We start from the raw sequence: 16,968 nt of genomic DNA, 5'->3' as shown, positions 1-16,968 counted from the left end.
TGGATCAGTTGGTTCACTCGTATTGCCTCATGCAGTAAGAAACTTTCACTTATGAAAACAAATGAGGCCCAGGATTGATAATATTCCAATGTAGAGCAGTAAAACATATCCCAGCAGTAAGGAATAATGATTATTTGGTTTTGTTCCAGGGTTCCCCTATAGTTTTAAAGTATGATTTACCTGTAACCCACTGTGGTGACGGTGGTAGAGTGGGACCTCGATTTTCGTACTTAATTGGTTCTTGAACATGGTTCGTAAACCAAAAAGTTTGTATAGTGAAGCAGAGTTCCCCATAAGAATCAATGTAAACATCAATAATTGGTTGTAGCCTCGACAAAAGTCGTTATTTTAGTAAAAAACTGCACACTTTGAAGAGACTATAATGTATATACATCCTGTGTACCGTATGTTTCGGATTATAAATCGCTCCGGAGCATACGTCGCACCGGCCGAAAATGCATAATAAAGAAGGAAAAAAAGTCGCATTTTTGGGGGAAATTTATTTGATAAAATCCAACACCAAGAATAGACATTTGAAAGGCAATTTAAAATAAATAAAGAATAGTGAACAACAGGCTGAATAAGTGTACGTTATATGAGGCATAAATAACCAACTGAGAGCGTGCCTGGTATGTTAACGTAACATATTACGATAAGAGTCATTCATATAACTATAACATGTAGAACATGCTATACGTTTACCAAACAATCTGTCACTCCTGATCGCTAAATCCGATGAAATCTTCCTCCTCTGTGTCGCTCCTGGTATGCGCCGCTCCCTTTCTTTTTGCTGCTCGATCGCCGTTTTCTGCTGCATATTTCACTACATCTGACTTGTAATCTGCAGTATATGATTTTCTTTTCGGTGCCATCCTTCTCAGTTTTTATAAGTTACCGCCAATGTTGAAATAATCCATTTTAATAGCTACGGATGTAGCAGTAGTTAGCATCCCATGACCCACAATGCACTTCTGCCATGACGCACAATGCACTTCTGCCATGACCCGCCCCCGCCGAATTCTTATTGGTTGACGTGTGTGAAGATTGCTGACGTGTGTGTGACGATTGCAGACATTTGCTTCTTCTCTTACGCGAATGAGATAAATAATATTATTTGATATTTTACGGTAATGTGTTAATAATTTCACACATAAGTCGCTCCGGAGTATATGTCGCACCCCTGGCCAAACAATGAAAAAAACTGCGATTTATATTCCGAAAAATACGGTACATGCTGTATGTAAAACCAACATAAAGGGGTAATAGCTCAACAATCTATTTTTTATCCAATCAACACAACAACATTACAGCAAGCTTAAATGTCAACACGCACACACACATAAAAGTCTCGGTGGTGCGCTCCAAAACTGAAAACCACCATGTTGCTACAATACAAAAAAAAAATTAAGTTACCTTTTTATCTGTGAATATTTTTGGCATTGTTGAAGACTCTGGGAGTTTTGGAGTAATAAACTAGCAGTGGCCTCACCTTACAGTCACCGCTACTGTTAGCACAAACTAGCAGTGTGACGGGATCCCTCATAAGCTTGTGTCCGGGTAATGCCTTCTCTTTTGCTGTAATAATGATCCGCTGTGGCATCTTTTTTGGTCTCATCACAATGAAAGACTTGCTGCGGAAAAAATCCCCCTTTCGCTGATAAAATCATGGCAGTGCTTGATAAACTCTTCCACTCGCCATAGCTTTGTTGAAGCTTGCAGAAAAGCACATGCTCTTTCTCTTAGTGAAGATATTTAACCCCCTAGGCAAAGTCCGCAAACATAAAGGTTATTTGATTTTATAATGGTTGCAAATGTGGACTTGCTTATTGAAGTGAAGGAGCTGCGTGCCCAAGCTAACTTGCCAAAACGCTAAGTCAGAGCAGTTGCCTAGCAACCCGAAGCTATACAGCGAGAGTTTGGACACATTTAAAGCGTTTTTGATCACACCAAGTGATCTTTAAGACAGGCTGACACAGCTCGGATAGGCGAAAGCTACAATTGTGGAAATCAACTCGTCAGAAGTGCCGCTCATCGTCTAAGCTCTTCCAAGTGGCTACGCCCGTATGGAGAGGATGTAAACAGGATGTGATGTAGGAGGCCCTGCCTCTTCAAAATGGCACACAAAATGAATGAACAAAGCGTTGGTACGTCGAGACATGGTTCTGTCACAGAGGCATACTGGGCGCGATGTAAACGTTCGTAAACCGATAAGTTTGCAAATGTGGGCTTTCGTAAATCAAGGTTCCACTGTATATGTGCATTTTAGTCACTTGCAAATGTGATCAGAAGTTAAGGCCAAACCAAAAAATTTACAAGTTGGCCAAAATCCATGTAATTTTTACAATTATCAAACATAGTTAAACTCATAAATGCTGGGCCCCCCTTGAATATTTCTCTAACCTTTTCACACAGCACGACACAAATGTGTAATATGAGGTCATGTCTGAAACCTGTCATTTAATCTTCTTCACCTGGGTCTACTACCAAAGCATGGGGACTCTTCCTTTTCTCCGGATTGATTTGTTGTGGCATCGTCTGATGGTGTTTTTCTGGTATCAGGGTGTCTACGCGTGTGGTTGCATGGGACTAATCCACTTGGGGAGTACGGTAATGCGGTGTACGGTACTGGTGCTGATCTGGGTGACACTTAAGCTTCCTTGGCATTTATGGGCCGCTCGTTAAAATATGCATCTTCCTGAAGAAGTGTAACGCTGTGTGATTGAGTGCGATACCTCTGGTATGTCCGCAGGTGCTGGAACCATTTTGTCCTCGGTCTGAGCGGTTAACTCTGGGAGTGGAGGCGCTTGAGGTCAATCAGTCCAGCAGCGACACCACTGTACACATAATCTCAAATAACAATTTCCCCTCAGATACGTCCACCCCTAACTCCGAAGACATGTACTGCAACGCCTCCCTTGCAGAGACAGAACTAGTCTCTATCCCGCTGACTACTATCAGTTCATCTTTTTCAGATGCCGACTCCGTAAATCCTTGTGACCCCCAATCGGGAAGTCCTTCTGTTGCAGGCGAATCACATATTCTGCCACCGCTAGAGACCCAAACAGACTCACCTGACACCATCCTTTGCGTAGATGCGATTCCCGCTCCTTCTGAATTTGTACCCAGTGAGAACAGAATTTCAGTTAAGTTGGGAACGTCTCTTAGCCCCACACTACAAGAAGAAATTCCTAGTTGGTAACTATTAAGACTGCCAGTCCAATGATCAGTGTGCATGTAAGTACCTACAAAGGAGCACAAATGTATTGAAACATGGTTACCATATTACTGGGACCATTCAGCTCCTCCTCAAATACTGTGAAATTCTCCAGCCAGGTCACATTTTCTTCCTCCCATTGAAGGGATCTAAAACATTCTCCGAGCCGTCTCGACTGTAAAAGCCTTCATTGTGGCTCTTTGCACAAAGAAAGTGGTAGCTGGAGGCGACAACAAGTCCAGGCAAGCTCCCCCACAGGACGTAAAGACTTCCCTAACTGCATTCCACAGAGCAAAATGACTTTTATATTGTGGTTATGAATATGAGCCTATAGGCTATATAAAGGGGGCTTGATCCTACATTCTCTATTTTTCAAACTTCTGTATATGTTTAAAATGTTGTACTTTTGTTCATAAGTTGGTGTGTTTTTAACTTATTTTTGCTTTCATTTGTGTGCCACTCCTTAATATCATGAATGAACTAGTATGAGAAATTCATGATTATCACGAGAATTTCAAGGAAAGTCCATATATGGCTGCCAGAAAGTTTCTTTTGGATGTAAGAATTATGTACCTAAACCGGAGTAATATAGCAATGGCAAAATGTGTTTTTTGGGGAGCTAGAAACCTACTTCTGGTCACTGCTCTTTTGCTTTTGCCACATCAGCTGTTTTTGAACAAATCACAGTTAGGTTCCAAAATATTCATCCAATCATGTCCAATAATCAATTAATATTACTGTTTGATGATAACCATTATTTAAGATTACAACCGTGAGAGGAACAAGAGAAAAATAATGTATTTTTATCCAGTATACAACTTGAGATTAATGTAGTGTTTTATTAAAAGGAACTTAAGATAGTCCCCCACTGGGATCCAATATCATTTCAAAAGCCCCTGAAAAGAGCAAGACAGGACCACTTTAAGGTAATGAACTTAATGGGCCTTCCCTTTTCCCGTTTGTCTTGTGTCTTGTTGTTTTCCTTGCCTTGGCACATTTTGGCCAAGTGCCACAGCGGGAACTCCCCCAACTTCTCCTGCTTTCACGTTTTCTTTGTGTTCACAAAGCTCCCATGGTGACGACTTCCACACTGACTTTGCCTTCTCTCTCTCCACTGGGATGTAATTCCGTGAAGTCCATTATCTATTGCTTGGTCCTGAAACATTTTCGGCCTTTCCCCTTCAGGGAGCTGTCTGTTTGCCAGCAGTAGCAGCAATCGGAGTAACTGGAAAAGGACATGTATTCATATAATTGGCCATGAAATTACCTCCATATTTGTATGACTTCCGACAGTGGCTGCCTGTTTTTACGAAGCATAAAAAAAAGGGGTGACGTTCTGTTCCGCCGTGCGTGTGTTAATATTTCTGTCATATAAATTATTAAAACACACATGGCTGAAGGCATTGCAGTATAAGAGCGCAGCTTCAATCCATCTGCTTTGTTATTTTGCTTTTTATAATTTTGTCAAATATTAGCGATAGGTTTTCATGTGCCTACCCCGCCCACCTGTGTCAAATCATGCATACATATGAAGTGTACATCATTGAACATGTTAAGTCTTACGGTAATTCTTTGTTTTTTTACCATCATTTGCCCGAATCATGTATTTTAACTCATTAAAGCGAACCACATCTAATTTATGTACTCATGTGTTTATTATGTGAGTTTCCATCACTCTCACCATTCTATATTCCTCTGCTTAAAATACAAATGTACTGGTTATGCTGGTGTACTTGAGTCATATGTGCCGCTATTCCCTTAAATACTATAAGACTTCCCCAGGCACCCGTGACTCCGCTGTGGGTGTTAAATGTCAATTGAAGTAGGTGTAAGCTCACTTTGACCTCAACCACTATGTACTATCATAGATGTTATATCTGCTGTTAAATATAGATGTAGCTGCAAACGGTCTTGGAGGGTATTTATCACTATTTCCTTCATTGTGTGTTTTTTCAAATACTAATAACTAGCGCAGGGGTCACCAACCTTTTTGAAACCAAGATCTACTTCTTGGGTACTGATTAATGCGAAGGGCTACCAGTTTGATACACACTTAAATAAATTGCCAGAAATAGCCAATTTGCTCAGTTTACCTTTAACTCTATGTTGTTATTATTAATAATTAATGATATTTATCTTTGTGGAAACACTGATCATCTTAATGATTTCTCACAATAAATATATATAGAAACCGATAAATATCAATATGCAACACTTTATTTTTATATTTTCTCTAAGTGCACATTTTTCAAATTGAACATTTTCAAATGATCACTTCTAAGGCAGTCTTGTGAAATCACAATATCCCATTTTAACTAACTAGCCACTAACATTTTTTAACAAATCATGAATTACTTTGCACCATGTTTGTACAAATAATAACTCATGTAAAATACAAAAGTCAACTCTCAAATTTTTAAATAAATCATGTCACACTTTGAACTGGACACCAAATCTGTTATCTGTTTCTTTGTCAGTTAGTGAAGACCAAGTCTTTAAAATGTTTTCTTGGATTTTCAAATTCTATTTGAGTTTTGTCTCTCTTAGAATTAAAAATGTCGAGCAAAGCGAGATCAGCTTGCTAGTAAATAAATACAATTTAAAAAATAGAGGCAGCTCACTGGTAAGTGCTGCTATTTGAGCTATTTATAGAACAGGCCAGCGGGCTACTCATCTGGTCCTTATGGGCGACCTGGTACCCGCGGGCACCGCGTTGGTGACCCCTGGACTAGCGTATCTTAAGAGAGCTTTTAAACTTGCAACCAGGCTTAGATCTGTTCTGTAAGTCACAACATTTTTGGAATTTGATGGGATGGATTACGTATAACTGATTGATCAAGTTACAGTATGCCCGCCATGCCTCAAGTCATGTTTTGCTGCGTCTGTTTGGGACAGGTGCTAGAGAACTACAACAAGGGAAAAACAGCGTTGCTGTCCGCAGCCAAGATCATGGTGAGCCCGACAGAAGTGGACTTGAACCCAGAGAGCGTGTTCATGGCTGCGTCCAACACGGCCCAGCAGCCGACGCCTACAGCCCACCATCGCAGGAACAACAGTGTTCGGTCAGTATTGGGCAACACATGCATGAATGCCACTTTACATCAGGGGTGTCCAATTTCTTCCCACCGAGGGCCAAACAGTGAAAAATGGAAGCACACGAGGGTCTCTTATACGACATGTATGTTCTTAATTACCGTATTTTTCGGAGTATAAATCGCTCCGGAGTATAAGTCGCACCGGTCGAAAATGCATAAAAAAGAAGGAAAAAAACATATATACCTGTAAGTTGCACTGGAGTATAAGTCGCATTTTTTGGGGAAATTTATTTGATAAAACCCAACACCAAGAATAGACATTTGAAAGGCAATTTAAAATAAATAAAGAATAGTGAACAACAGGCTGAATAAGTGTACGTTATATGAGGCATAAATAACCAACTGAGAACGTGCCTGGTATGTTAACGTAACATATTATGGTAAGAGTCATTCAAATAACTATAACATATAGAACATGCTATACGTTTACCAAACAATCTGTCACTCCTAATCGCTAAATCCGATTAAATCTTATACGTCTAGTCTCTTACGTGAATGAGCTAAATAATATTATTTGATATTTTACGGTAATGTGTTAATAATTTCACACATAAGTCGCTCCTGAGTATAGGTCGCACCCCCGGCCAAACTATGAAAAAAACTGCGACTTATAGTCTGAAAAATACGGTATATGTTGTATGCTAAATAGTTACATATAAAGAAACAAAAATACTGCAGTTGTAGTGATGGGCAAATGATGCCTCAGTGAGTATATGACACTTTCAATAGCTGCACTAATACTGTGTTGCTGTTTTATAATCATCGCCCGCAATCTACTGGGTTAAAAAGTCGATATATTCTGCTTCCAAATAAAACTATAGTTAGCCTTTATTTTTTTAAATGAGTAGCTGTGGTCAGAATCAGACATACTTTATTAATCCCCGAGGGGAAATTAACATTTTCAGCACAAATTAAGATCAGACAAACATTACAGGGAGACAGATCAGATAAAGGTAACCTGACTCTAGCCAGGTCCCTGTATTTCGCTGAGCTCCACACAAAGATCTGGGATCAAGGGCAATGCAAACTCCTTCAAGATAGCAAAAAATAATGAACCAATCAGGATCGCCGGGCGGGATTTCATAGATGTGACGTTGCGCAGAAGCGACTGGCGGCACGCAGCGAGGAGTCGTGTGCTGACATTGATTCTGCTATTGCAACTGTTTTGTCGAATCTATCGAATATTAATCCTTTAAAAGATGAACAGAGAACGGTTTTGAAGGCATTTATTAACTTTTTGCTCTGTCGTTATCCAATATGTCGGCTGTTCTGTTTTGGATTTCCCAGCGTTGCTCTCATCAGCGTCACGGGTTGATTTGGATGTGAGTGGTTGAAGTAGCACGTCATTCAAGATTCAAGACAAGTGGTTTATCCAATCACATACAATGATTTTTTTTTTTACAAGGCCCCGCCTTCTGAAATACATCTCCTCTTGAGAAGTCCCAGATCCTTGTGTGGAGCTCAGCGAACTACAAGGATCTGGCGAGAGACAGGTTCGCAAAAAGGAATATAAAAAGCGTAACATCTACCAAGTCAAATTCCTTGTGTGTTAAACTTGGCCAATAAGTTGATTCTGATTCTTTAGTTAATGAACCCAATAGCAAACAGAAAAATAACACTGTCTTAATTAGCGTTATAAAATCAAAATGATCCCAGACTTCGGAATTTTTCCTTCTTCCTAGATCCGTTTCAATCGACAGGGGTGACAAAAACTGATGTCTAACGCGGCAAGCCACTGCGACTGCTTTTATTTTGAGCTGTGACTTGTAAGACGAAAGGATTGCTTCCTGATAAACGCAGTTTGGCGCTTTACAGTCAAATGACACAGAGTGACACACACACTGAGCCTTTGAGGACACAGTATCAGAGTTTCATAAGGCATTAATCCTTTAGTATCGTTTGACCCATCGCTACAGTCCTTTTGTTTCACAAGTGACCAAATAGCTTGCAACTGTTTTTATTCAAAATTAGGATGCGTGCATCACTTCATGTTCATAGTATGAAAATTGTCCTCGGGGCTGGACTTTGGACACCCCAGATTTTCCATGATGTGTGTACAAAAAAAACCAGGGCTATTTAGCATTTTTGCAGTAGATTCCCAAAATCACCAGAGAACTAGCGGTTGTTTGCAGTATGTCTTTAAAAACAGCAGAGAACTCATGTCATAAAGAGGATCTTTGGCCACCGTTTTTGTAGCGCGTTCTTAAAAACAGCAACACGATCCTGTCATATACTGTAACTTAAGGGTAACTCCTTTAAGGGGTCATATTGGGATTTTGTTTTACATTTAAAACACTTTCTTCTGGGCTACGTAAAGTGTAATAGTGGTGCTTTGATCAAAAATTTGCATAGATTTTGTTTTACAGAACATTTTCAAGCTGATTTCTGACCGTCTCTTCAGTATATGCAGTTGTGTGGCCAAACTTAGACCATCGTAAACGCATCGGAAGATCTTTGCATTGACATTTTAACCTCCAAAAAGGCCGACGTCCACTTGTATTCGGCATGACAGGGCTATTGTCTCTAGAAATTTGCAACTGATAAGATAAATAGAATAAAACAAAAACTGCAGAGGATGCTGGTTCTCAAAATATGAAAAATAGTTGAAAGAGAAGTCTGGCCCCCCAGTCTTTGGCTTCCTGGAAATGTGGGCCCTAGAACGATTTAGTTGAATAGCCCTGGTCTACAGTATATAAATCCTCACAGCTGACTAAGCACATCAGAGCAAAAAGTAATCCACAATGCCAAGTGAATGACATTACTGCTGCACTTATCATTTCCCCAAAGCTGAACAAAAATGAATTAATTTTTTAGCAAGGTGCAAGTTAAGGTGAAAATCATTAAGGTTTTCTGAAATTGCTGTTTGCTCTATAAAACATAAGACTCATTTTCAAACTCACTGCTACTAATTTAATTTGTTTTGTTTTCTCAAACTTGTAATTTTTGTCTGTTTGTTTAACAAAAATAAAGACAAAAAACATTGTCACGGTAAGAAAGCATGCAATCACTAACTCTTCAATCATGCACCCTTCTCTCATGCACGCATGCACAATGTTTGACCACAGAGCAGTTGCAACGTACGGTAGTATTCAGTTCCTTCCACGTTTTAGTCCCTGTCCCATGTCTATGCTCTGATAGAGGTCGGTATGTTGTGTTTCCTGCATTAGAAGCACCCACTTCTAATCTCACACTCCCCCATCCCTGTTTCTGGTGTTTACTTGATCAGTAGTCGCTACACCACATGGACAAAAGATTTGGACACATGACTATTTCACCCAAGACCTGTCTTTTAGACTGTCTAAAAGAATATGTGTGAAATGCACAAACTGTATTCTAGTCTAAAGCAAAAGTGTTTCAGGTCAAGGCTCACATGTTCTTCCACACCAAAGTACAAAGGGTCTTCCCCAAACTGTTTCCACAAAAATGGAAGCATGAAATGGTCACGGTAAGCCGAAACATTAAAATTATTGGTAAATTTGTCTCGTCTCCTCTCAGATTGAGCAATAGATGTGTCGCAAAGCTTTTGTCCATATGTTTAACCTTTGCCCACTTTCCACGTCTTTGTAGTTGATATCTTCTTCATGGCTATCCTGCTACTCTGTCACTACTCTCCTTTCTCCCTCTCTCCTCTAGTTCGTGTGCCCAGTCTGAAATATCTCTGGATGGTTTCTCTGAGTGTCCTCCTCCTCCAGTACCCGTAGTGTTGCGTGGAGCACGAGAGCGCCTCACTGTAGAACTTAGAGACCGCAAAGCTCCCCTGGCTGTCATGGAAAGCTTGTCAGACGCCGAATCCGTATACAGTCTGGATTCCCGGCGCTCTTCTGCCGCGCTTAGAGGTTCCCCATTGCTCAGTAGCCTCCCTTTTCCTTTGGATGCCACCATTCCAGAAGAGAACCCGTCTCTCAGCTCTCGTACTGAACTACTGGCTGCTGACTGCCTTTGCCAGGCCACACCAGAGCACCTGGGAGAAATCAGCCCTTTCTTTACGCCGTCAGATGCTGCATCCAAACCGGAGTACTCCATGCAGCTGTCCCCTGCCATGCCTCGCTACAGTGGACAGTATTCCCCTCAGCCTCTCATGCCAGAGCAGAACCCATACCCCCAAATTTCTGTTGATGTGCAACAGATGCCTGGCATCTACAGCCCAGGTAGCACTCCCGACGCTTCCCTCAGTCCGCAGATTGCTTCTAGACCAATGGATGGAGACATGGATCAGTGGGACTTCTGCCCAGAGACCAGGCAGGTAAACACTCCTCCTCCACCCCAGCTATCCAACGGAAACCCCAGCAGAACAGTACTAGAATTTGCCCAGTATTTGGACTCTCTATTCAGGTTAGATGGCAGCAGCTCACCGCCGTTGGATCTCTCTGACGGTGAGTCTGAGTCAGGACGTGGCTCCCTCGGGCATGTCGAATGTTTGGCAGACGGACCGGATGACAAACAACTTCTGGCCAGGGCAACTCTGGAGCCCAACCTGGTCCCTAAGCCCCCACGCACTTTTGCCGGATCGGCTGATCCTTCCTCTGGCATCTCCTTGTCACCCTCCTTCCCTCTCTCATCTTCTGAAGAACTCAATGACCTTTCACCCGGTGAGGGGGTTCCACCTGCCATGCATTCACTACGAACATCTCCCCCTATCCACTGTCCTGAGGAAAACACTCTGTCCTCTATGGTGTAGTCAGCTCTATAAGCTACTCCGCAATGAAGAGGTACAGTCGTCCCAGATTTAAAAACATATCACAGTACGTGCATGCAATGGAATGTAGTCACTCATCAGAGATCTAAGGACAGAGCTTGACTCTCCAGCTTTCAAATAATTTCCATTCTTCAGGTGTCCTCCCCCACTTGAACTATGTTTATAGCATTTTCACACTATTGCAATGACTGCAAAAAAGATACCTCTCTGCATGCCAGGGGGCTGTGCTGCTTTTGGGTGGAAAAGAACAACTGTAGCTACACAATGCCGTTCCAAAACAAGTCGTGAGACGTCTCAGCATATGTTCACCCCCCTGACTCCACTTTAACGATGCCAGGAGTAGTTACCTTATCCTAGCAGGGATTCAAAAACTAACACTGTAGAAAGAGCCAGTTTGCATAGGCGCATCTTCTCTGGTTGGTGTACTCTACTTTTTGCACCCTCAGCAGCTTCAGAATAGTTTTTTTTTTTTCCTCTTGCTTTTTATTTTTTACTCTTCAATCAGGAATGTGAAGATGGACATATGTCAGTCGCTGTGACATGACACAATGTTCCTCAGGTCTATTCAGAGTTGGTGTTAAGAAAAGAGATTGTGTGTGTGGGTAAAGTCACGTGTCTTAAACATTTAGTGATTGTGACAAAAGTTAATACGGACGCCTATGGATGTTTTTAAACTTTTTGGTTACTCTTTATAGCGCATGATATTTATTTTGTATTTCTTTTCAAAGAGAACTCGTCATCAAGCCACTTGGGCTGTGTCTCAAATTGAACACTTCCGTCAGTGCACTCCAATATGTACACTATGCCCCGTTGCCAACTCAGTAATGAAAGTAGCTATTGGATGTCCTAAAAGCTGTAAGAAGTGGTTAAGTGACTTCATTTCATTTGTATAATATGCCCTTACGCAACAACTTTGCAAATGACTTCTCCCTCTATTTCTGATCAACATGTGCAATAAACGTGATTGTTCTGACACATCGATTAGTTCTAGCTTCAATAGCTCTTTGTCTCTTTTTAATTCCCACTGCAAGGAAGCTAACACTCTAGTAAATCAACAAGAGTTGTGGTTGCTCACCGAGTTGACAATCTGAAAAAATTGCAAGTCACATTTAACCCAAAAGAGCTATACACGCGGTAGAAAATGGATGGATGGATGGAGCTATACAATGATCAACATATATAGGCAGGAACATAATCCAGGTTTAAAGGGGAACATTATCACAATTTCAGAATTGTTAAAACCATTAAAAATCAGTTCCCAGTGGCTTATTATATTTTTCGAAGTTTTTTTCAAAATTTTACCCATCACGCAATATCCCTAAAAAAAGCTTCAAAGTGCCTGATTTTAACCACCCGTACATTTTCCTGTGACGTCACATAGTGAAGCCAACACAAACAAACATGGCGGAAAGAACAGCAAGCTATAGCGACATTAGCTCGGATTCAGACTCAGATTTCAGCGGCTTAAGCGATTCAACAGATTACGAATGTATTGAAACGGATGGTTGTAGTGTGGAGGCAGGTAGCGAAAACGAAATTGAAGAAGAAACTGAAGCTATTGAGCCATATCGGTTTGAACCGTATGCCAGCGAAAACGACACGACAGCCAGCGACACGGGAGAAAGCGAGGACGAATTCGGCGATCGCCCTCTAACCAACGATTGGTATGTGTTTGTTTGGCATTAAAGGAAACTAACAACTATGAACTAGGTTTACAGCATATGAAATACATTTGGCAACAACATGCACTTTGAGAGTGCAGACAGCCCAATTTTCATCAATTAAAATATTCTGTAGACATACCCTCATGTCAGCAGGCCAGGGAAGCTAGGGTCGATATTCTTCTCTTGATCATCTTCGGGACGGTGTGAGCCAAGACATCCAGGGGGTTTAGCTCGCTCGTCTGCGGGAACAAACTGCCACCATTGCTTGCCGTGCTACCGAGGTCCTTTGTCCCTGAATTGCTCACACACTCCGGCAGATTCAATGGGGGTCTGGCGGCAGATTTCTTTGACTTTATCGTTGGAAATGCATCTGCTTTGAGTGTCGCAGGATATCCACACATTCTTGCCATCTCTGTCGTAGCATAGCTTTCGTCGGTAAAGTGTGCGGAACAATCGTCCAATTTCTTGCCACTTTCGCATCTTTGGGCCACTGGTGCAACTTGAATCCGTCCCTGTTCGTGTTGTTACACCCTCCGACAACACACTGACGAGGCATGATGTCTCCAAGGTACGGAAAACAGTCGAAAAAACGGAAAATAACAGAGCTGATTTGACTCGGTGTTTGAGAAAATGGCGGATTGCTTCCTGATGCGACGTCACGTTGTGACGTCATCGCTCCGAGAGCGAATATTAGAAAGGCGATTAATTCGCTAAAATTCACCCATTTAGAGTTCGGAAATTGGTTAAAAAAATATATGGTCTTTTTTCTGCAACATCAAGGTATATATATTGACGCTTAGTAGGTCTGGTGACAATGTTCCCCTTTAAGAATGATACATATTTTCACATGAGAATCTCCAATAACGTCACAAAAAAATCGCTAGTAGGGATGGGTACCGAGTTTGGTACTTTTATAGGTACTGACCGAAGTCAGTCAGTATTATATTATTAATATTGTTTAAAACAATACAATAGAATGTACTACTAAAAACTGCAATCGTTTTATGAAGTAATGTAATAATGTATAGTATTTACCTTAGAGAGTGGACTTTTATGGTATCTCTTGCGAGCTGCTTTTCCATCAAACATATTTTCATGGATAAATGTTCTTTGTTTAAAAATGATTTTAACAGATTAAGCTGGGGTTATTTTAGTATGTATGGACTCATTCTGCTTCAGTGCTATGCTTGCACTGCTTCGCCAGGTCAGGTACACACAGACCTCAGTAATGTTGCTCCATGATTTCTTTCTTTAATTCAACGAATATCATCTGCTTCTTCTCAGCGCTGTCCTTCCCCACTCACGTGCTTTGTTCCCATGCAAGTAAACAATGAACGTGAGTGAGTTTGCAAGGGAAACATCTGATGTTTCACTTGCAAACTTCAAACGGGGTTCATTGTGACATTTGCAAGCAATGGGGAGAATCCACATTTTTGCTTGCAACTTAAAGCATAAAAATTAGCTGAGGGACAGCTCCTATTCAAGAAACTTGTAAGCCCAGGTACCAATATATTTGATAAGCGCTTTACACTGAGAACCCATTATCCATTCACACACCGGTGGTGGTAAGCTACACACTTTGTATCCACATCTACCTTGGGGTAGACTGATGCAAATGTGGCAGCCAATTCGCACCAACGGCCTGGCCTCTCCGCCCTCCATTAAAACTCAATTCACACCCATACACCAATGTGGGCTGCACTGAGGACTAGGAGGTCGCGGCAGTCACAGGGACTGTTAAAGTTGGGTTTAAAACTACCAAACCCTCCAGTTTCTGGACAACTCGCTCTACCATAAATTGATTAACATGGACCCCGACTTAAACAAGTTGAAAAACGTATTCAGGTGTTACCATTTAGTGGTCAATTGTACGGAATATGTACTGTACTGTGCAATCTACAAATAAAAGTCTCAATCAGTCTAAAAAAAAACCCTCCATAGACACCGCCACCCAATATAAGTGGCAACACTAATACTATGTACTTAGTACTTTGTTTTTGAGGGCACATATTTTGACAGTGTAGTGCTGTCCCAAATCCGTTTCTGTCCTTGTGCACACACCGAAGATGACGATCGCAGTAATCATCCACTTTTTTTTCCTTCTTCTTCTTCTCCCCTTCTAAATTGTGAATTGCAAGCGCTCTAGTTCGTCCCTACCATTCCACTTTCTAGCCAAAATGGCGATTATTGAGGGTGGTTAGGCTCCAATGTTGCACACTCGTGGGTGTAATTTGCAGTGGGGGGGAAAGGGGGCTTGCACCCAGCACTTTTTCAAAAAGCAGTTTTTATCCCCTGCACCTTTTAAGGTCCAAAAATGTCATGCTATTGAATGGAGACAAGTCAAACACTAGCGCCAGGCGAGAAAACGGACGCTCCATCGCAGGCTTGTCCCTTTCGACTGCTTGTTGATTGGCTTTCTAGGGCTGCCTTCTTGCCAACGTGACAATGATTGACAGACCACGCAATCAGATATTACAAATAAGTAAGACGTATTAAAAAAACCCAAATAAGAGCAGTTAGGTGCACCACTCAAAGGTAGTTATGTTGTTGACTAAGACTTGCCCTCGGCGAATAAGGACGCAGATTGCAGAGAAAGTTTTTGCCATTCTTGGTATCAGAAAGTATTAATCTTGGTTGCAGTGGGCCTGGTTTGAGTCCCAGGCAGGGCATTAAAACAATCTTGAAAAACCCAAGCAAAGTTATTTATTTCATTGTTGTTATTTCGTACAAACTCTAACTTAGTGAACAATCACTTATAGTACTCCAAAACATCTAATCCCTTCGAAACGCGCGGTGTACGCGAGCCAGCCACTTCTGAAATCCAAAGTTGGTCCCTGGTTAGGCTCTGACGTTGCACAATCACCATGTGGGCCGTGTTAAATGCAGAACCCGGGCACTTGCCGTACTCCTCCAAGCCTTGGTACGGAAGTGTGCGAGTTGAGACACAGCCTAACGGGACTGACATTTGGGCACTCTTGGGCACATTATGTTTGCTCAGGCCCCCTCTTTGCCAAATAAATGATTACAGTGATATTGCCAAATGTATTTTTCTGATGTACTTTTTGTATATGTTTACTGCTTTATTTGAGCTATGTTTACTATCTCCTACCCCGCTCATTCCCATGTAGACTGTTACACGCCACAGGAAAGACGTCATCTGACTCTCCATGGCTTTCCGGTCATCAACCGCAACCCCCGGACATGTGTTTGTGTCGACATTCTTGCCGCAATAAACCCTTTAGCTCGTAGTTGTCTTTCACCCCTTAGCAACCGTACCCCTCTTTTGAGGCGTTTTACTAACACGAATGCTACCGTAATCGCGCCATATCGAAGAAATCCTCTCCCGACCGTGCATCCTCCAATTGTCCCCACCATGTAATTTTTCTCATTCTCAAGGTGCTCTCAGACATGACGGACGTCAGGTGTTTTGCTTCCCTTTAATCTGGTTCGCCTCGTTCTTCCTTGAGGTTGGACTGCGTGGATAAATGAGCGGGCAACAATTCTACACACGTGGCAGACTATCTTCCATATGGGGGTTAACAAGAAGGCTCACTACTTACATTATTTATTACCATAAACTGTTTTCACTTTTATTGCTGTATTTGATGGTGTTGTTATCCTTATTGCTATTGCAAACAGATTGGTTTGATATCAGTGTTTTTTTATTTTTTATTTCATTTGATAGTGAATCATTTTTTAAAACATTCCCAGTATAAGAATTGTGATTTTTTTTTTTTTCTGTTTAAGTGGAAAGGTATTTGACAAACTGCCATGACATTTTTACTAATGTTCCGTAGTGGTGAGACATTCTGCAGAATGACCTTTTGTGCAATGCCCAGCCCGGAGTCGCCATGGTGATGTGTACAGTTTTTGTTGGGAACCAGAGTTTTTACTCGAATCTTGCCAGATTACGGACACTGCACAGATAATCTTGCCAGTCCCACTTGTCTCTCTATCTCTCACACACACACACATGCACTTTGGTTACACACCTGTTTCGTAGTTTAGCTTTCAGCCAGTCAAAGCAATGTGTACAGCACCATTTTCTGTGTCTAATTATGTAAGCAGATGTTTAAAACAAATAATGAATTCCAATAGTCATGTAGAGAGCAACTATATTTAAAAAAAAAAGAGAGAGAAAGTATATCTCTATATTTAAAACATCAGTATTGACAGAGTATGAGAAATAATTCATCAGAAAATTATTTATTTTAACTTGTCAAATTCCCAAATTGGTCTATAATGAGCTCGGAATATTTCCAAATATGTAGTGTCCATGTTTACCTGGTCTGCTTCCTT

General features: G+C 41.3%; 1 protein-coding gene across 2 annotated transcripts in view; it reads left to right on the top strand.

The window, feature by feature from the left end:
• LOC133616113 (diacylglycerol lipase-alpha-like) overlaps positions 1-15,714 on the top strand; it is a 91,210-nt gene extending 75,496 nt beyond the window's left edge. The window contains exons 19-21 of one of the 2 annotated variants that reach the window (XM_061975218.1): positions 6,110-6,276; positions 9,280-9,297; positions 9,943-15,714. In XM_061975218.1, the coding sequence (XP_061831202.1) occupies positions 6,110-6,276; positions 9,280-9,297; positions 9,943-10,987 (1,230 nt within the window). In that variant the 3' untranslated portion in view covers positions 10,988-15,714. The remainder of the gene's footprint in view (positions 1-6,109; positions 6,277-9,279; positions 9,298-9,942) is intronic. The other variant, XM_061975219.1, reaches the window with a different exon arrangement.
• Positions 15,715-16,968: the final 1,254 nt, after the last annotated feature.

The sequence above is a fragment of the Nerophis lumbriciformis genome, linkage group LG15, assembly GCF_033978685.3.
Source record: "Nerophis lumbriciformis linkage group LG15, RoL_Nlum_v2.1, whole genome shotgun sequence".
NCBI classification, from domain to species: Eukaryota; Metazoa; Chordata; class Actinopteri; order Syngnathiformes; family Syngnathidae; genus Nerophis; species Nerophis lumbriciformis.
The sequence above is the reverse complement of the archived record's forward strand: the minus strand, read 5'-3'. Positions and strand labels throughout refer to the sequence as shown.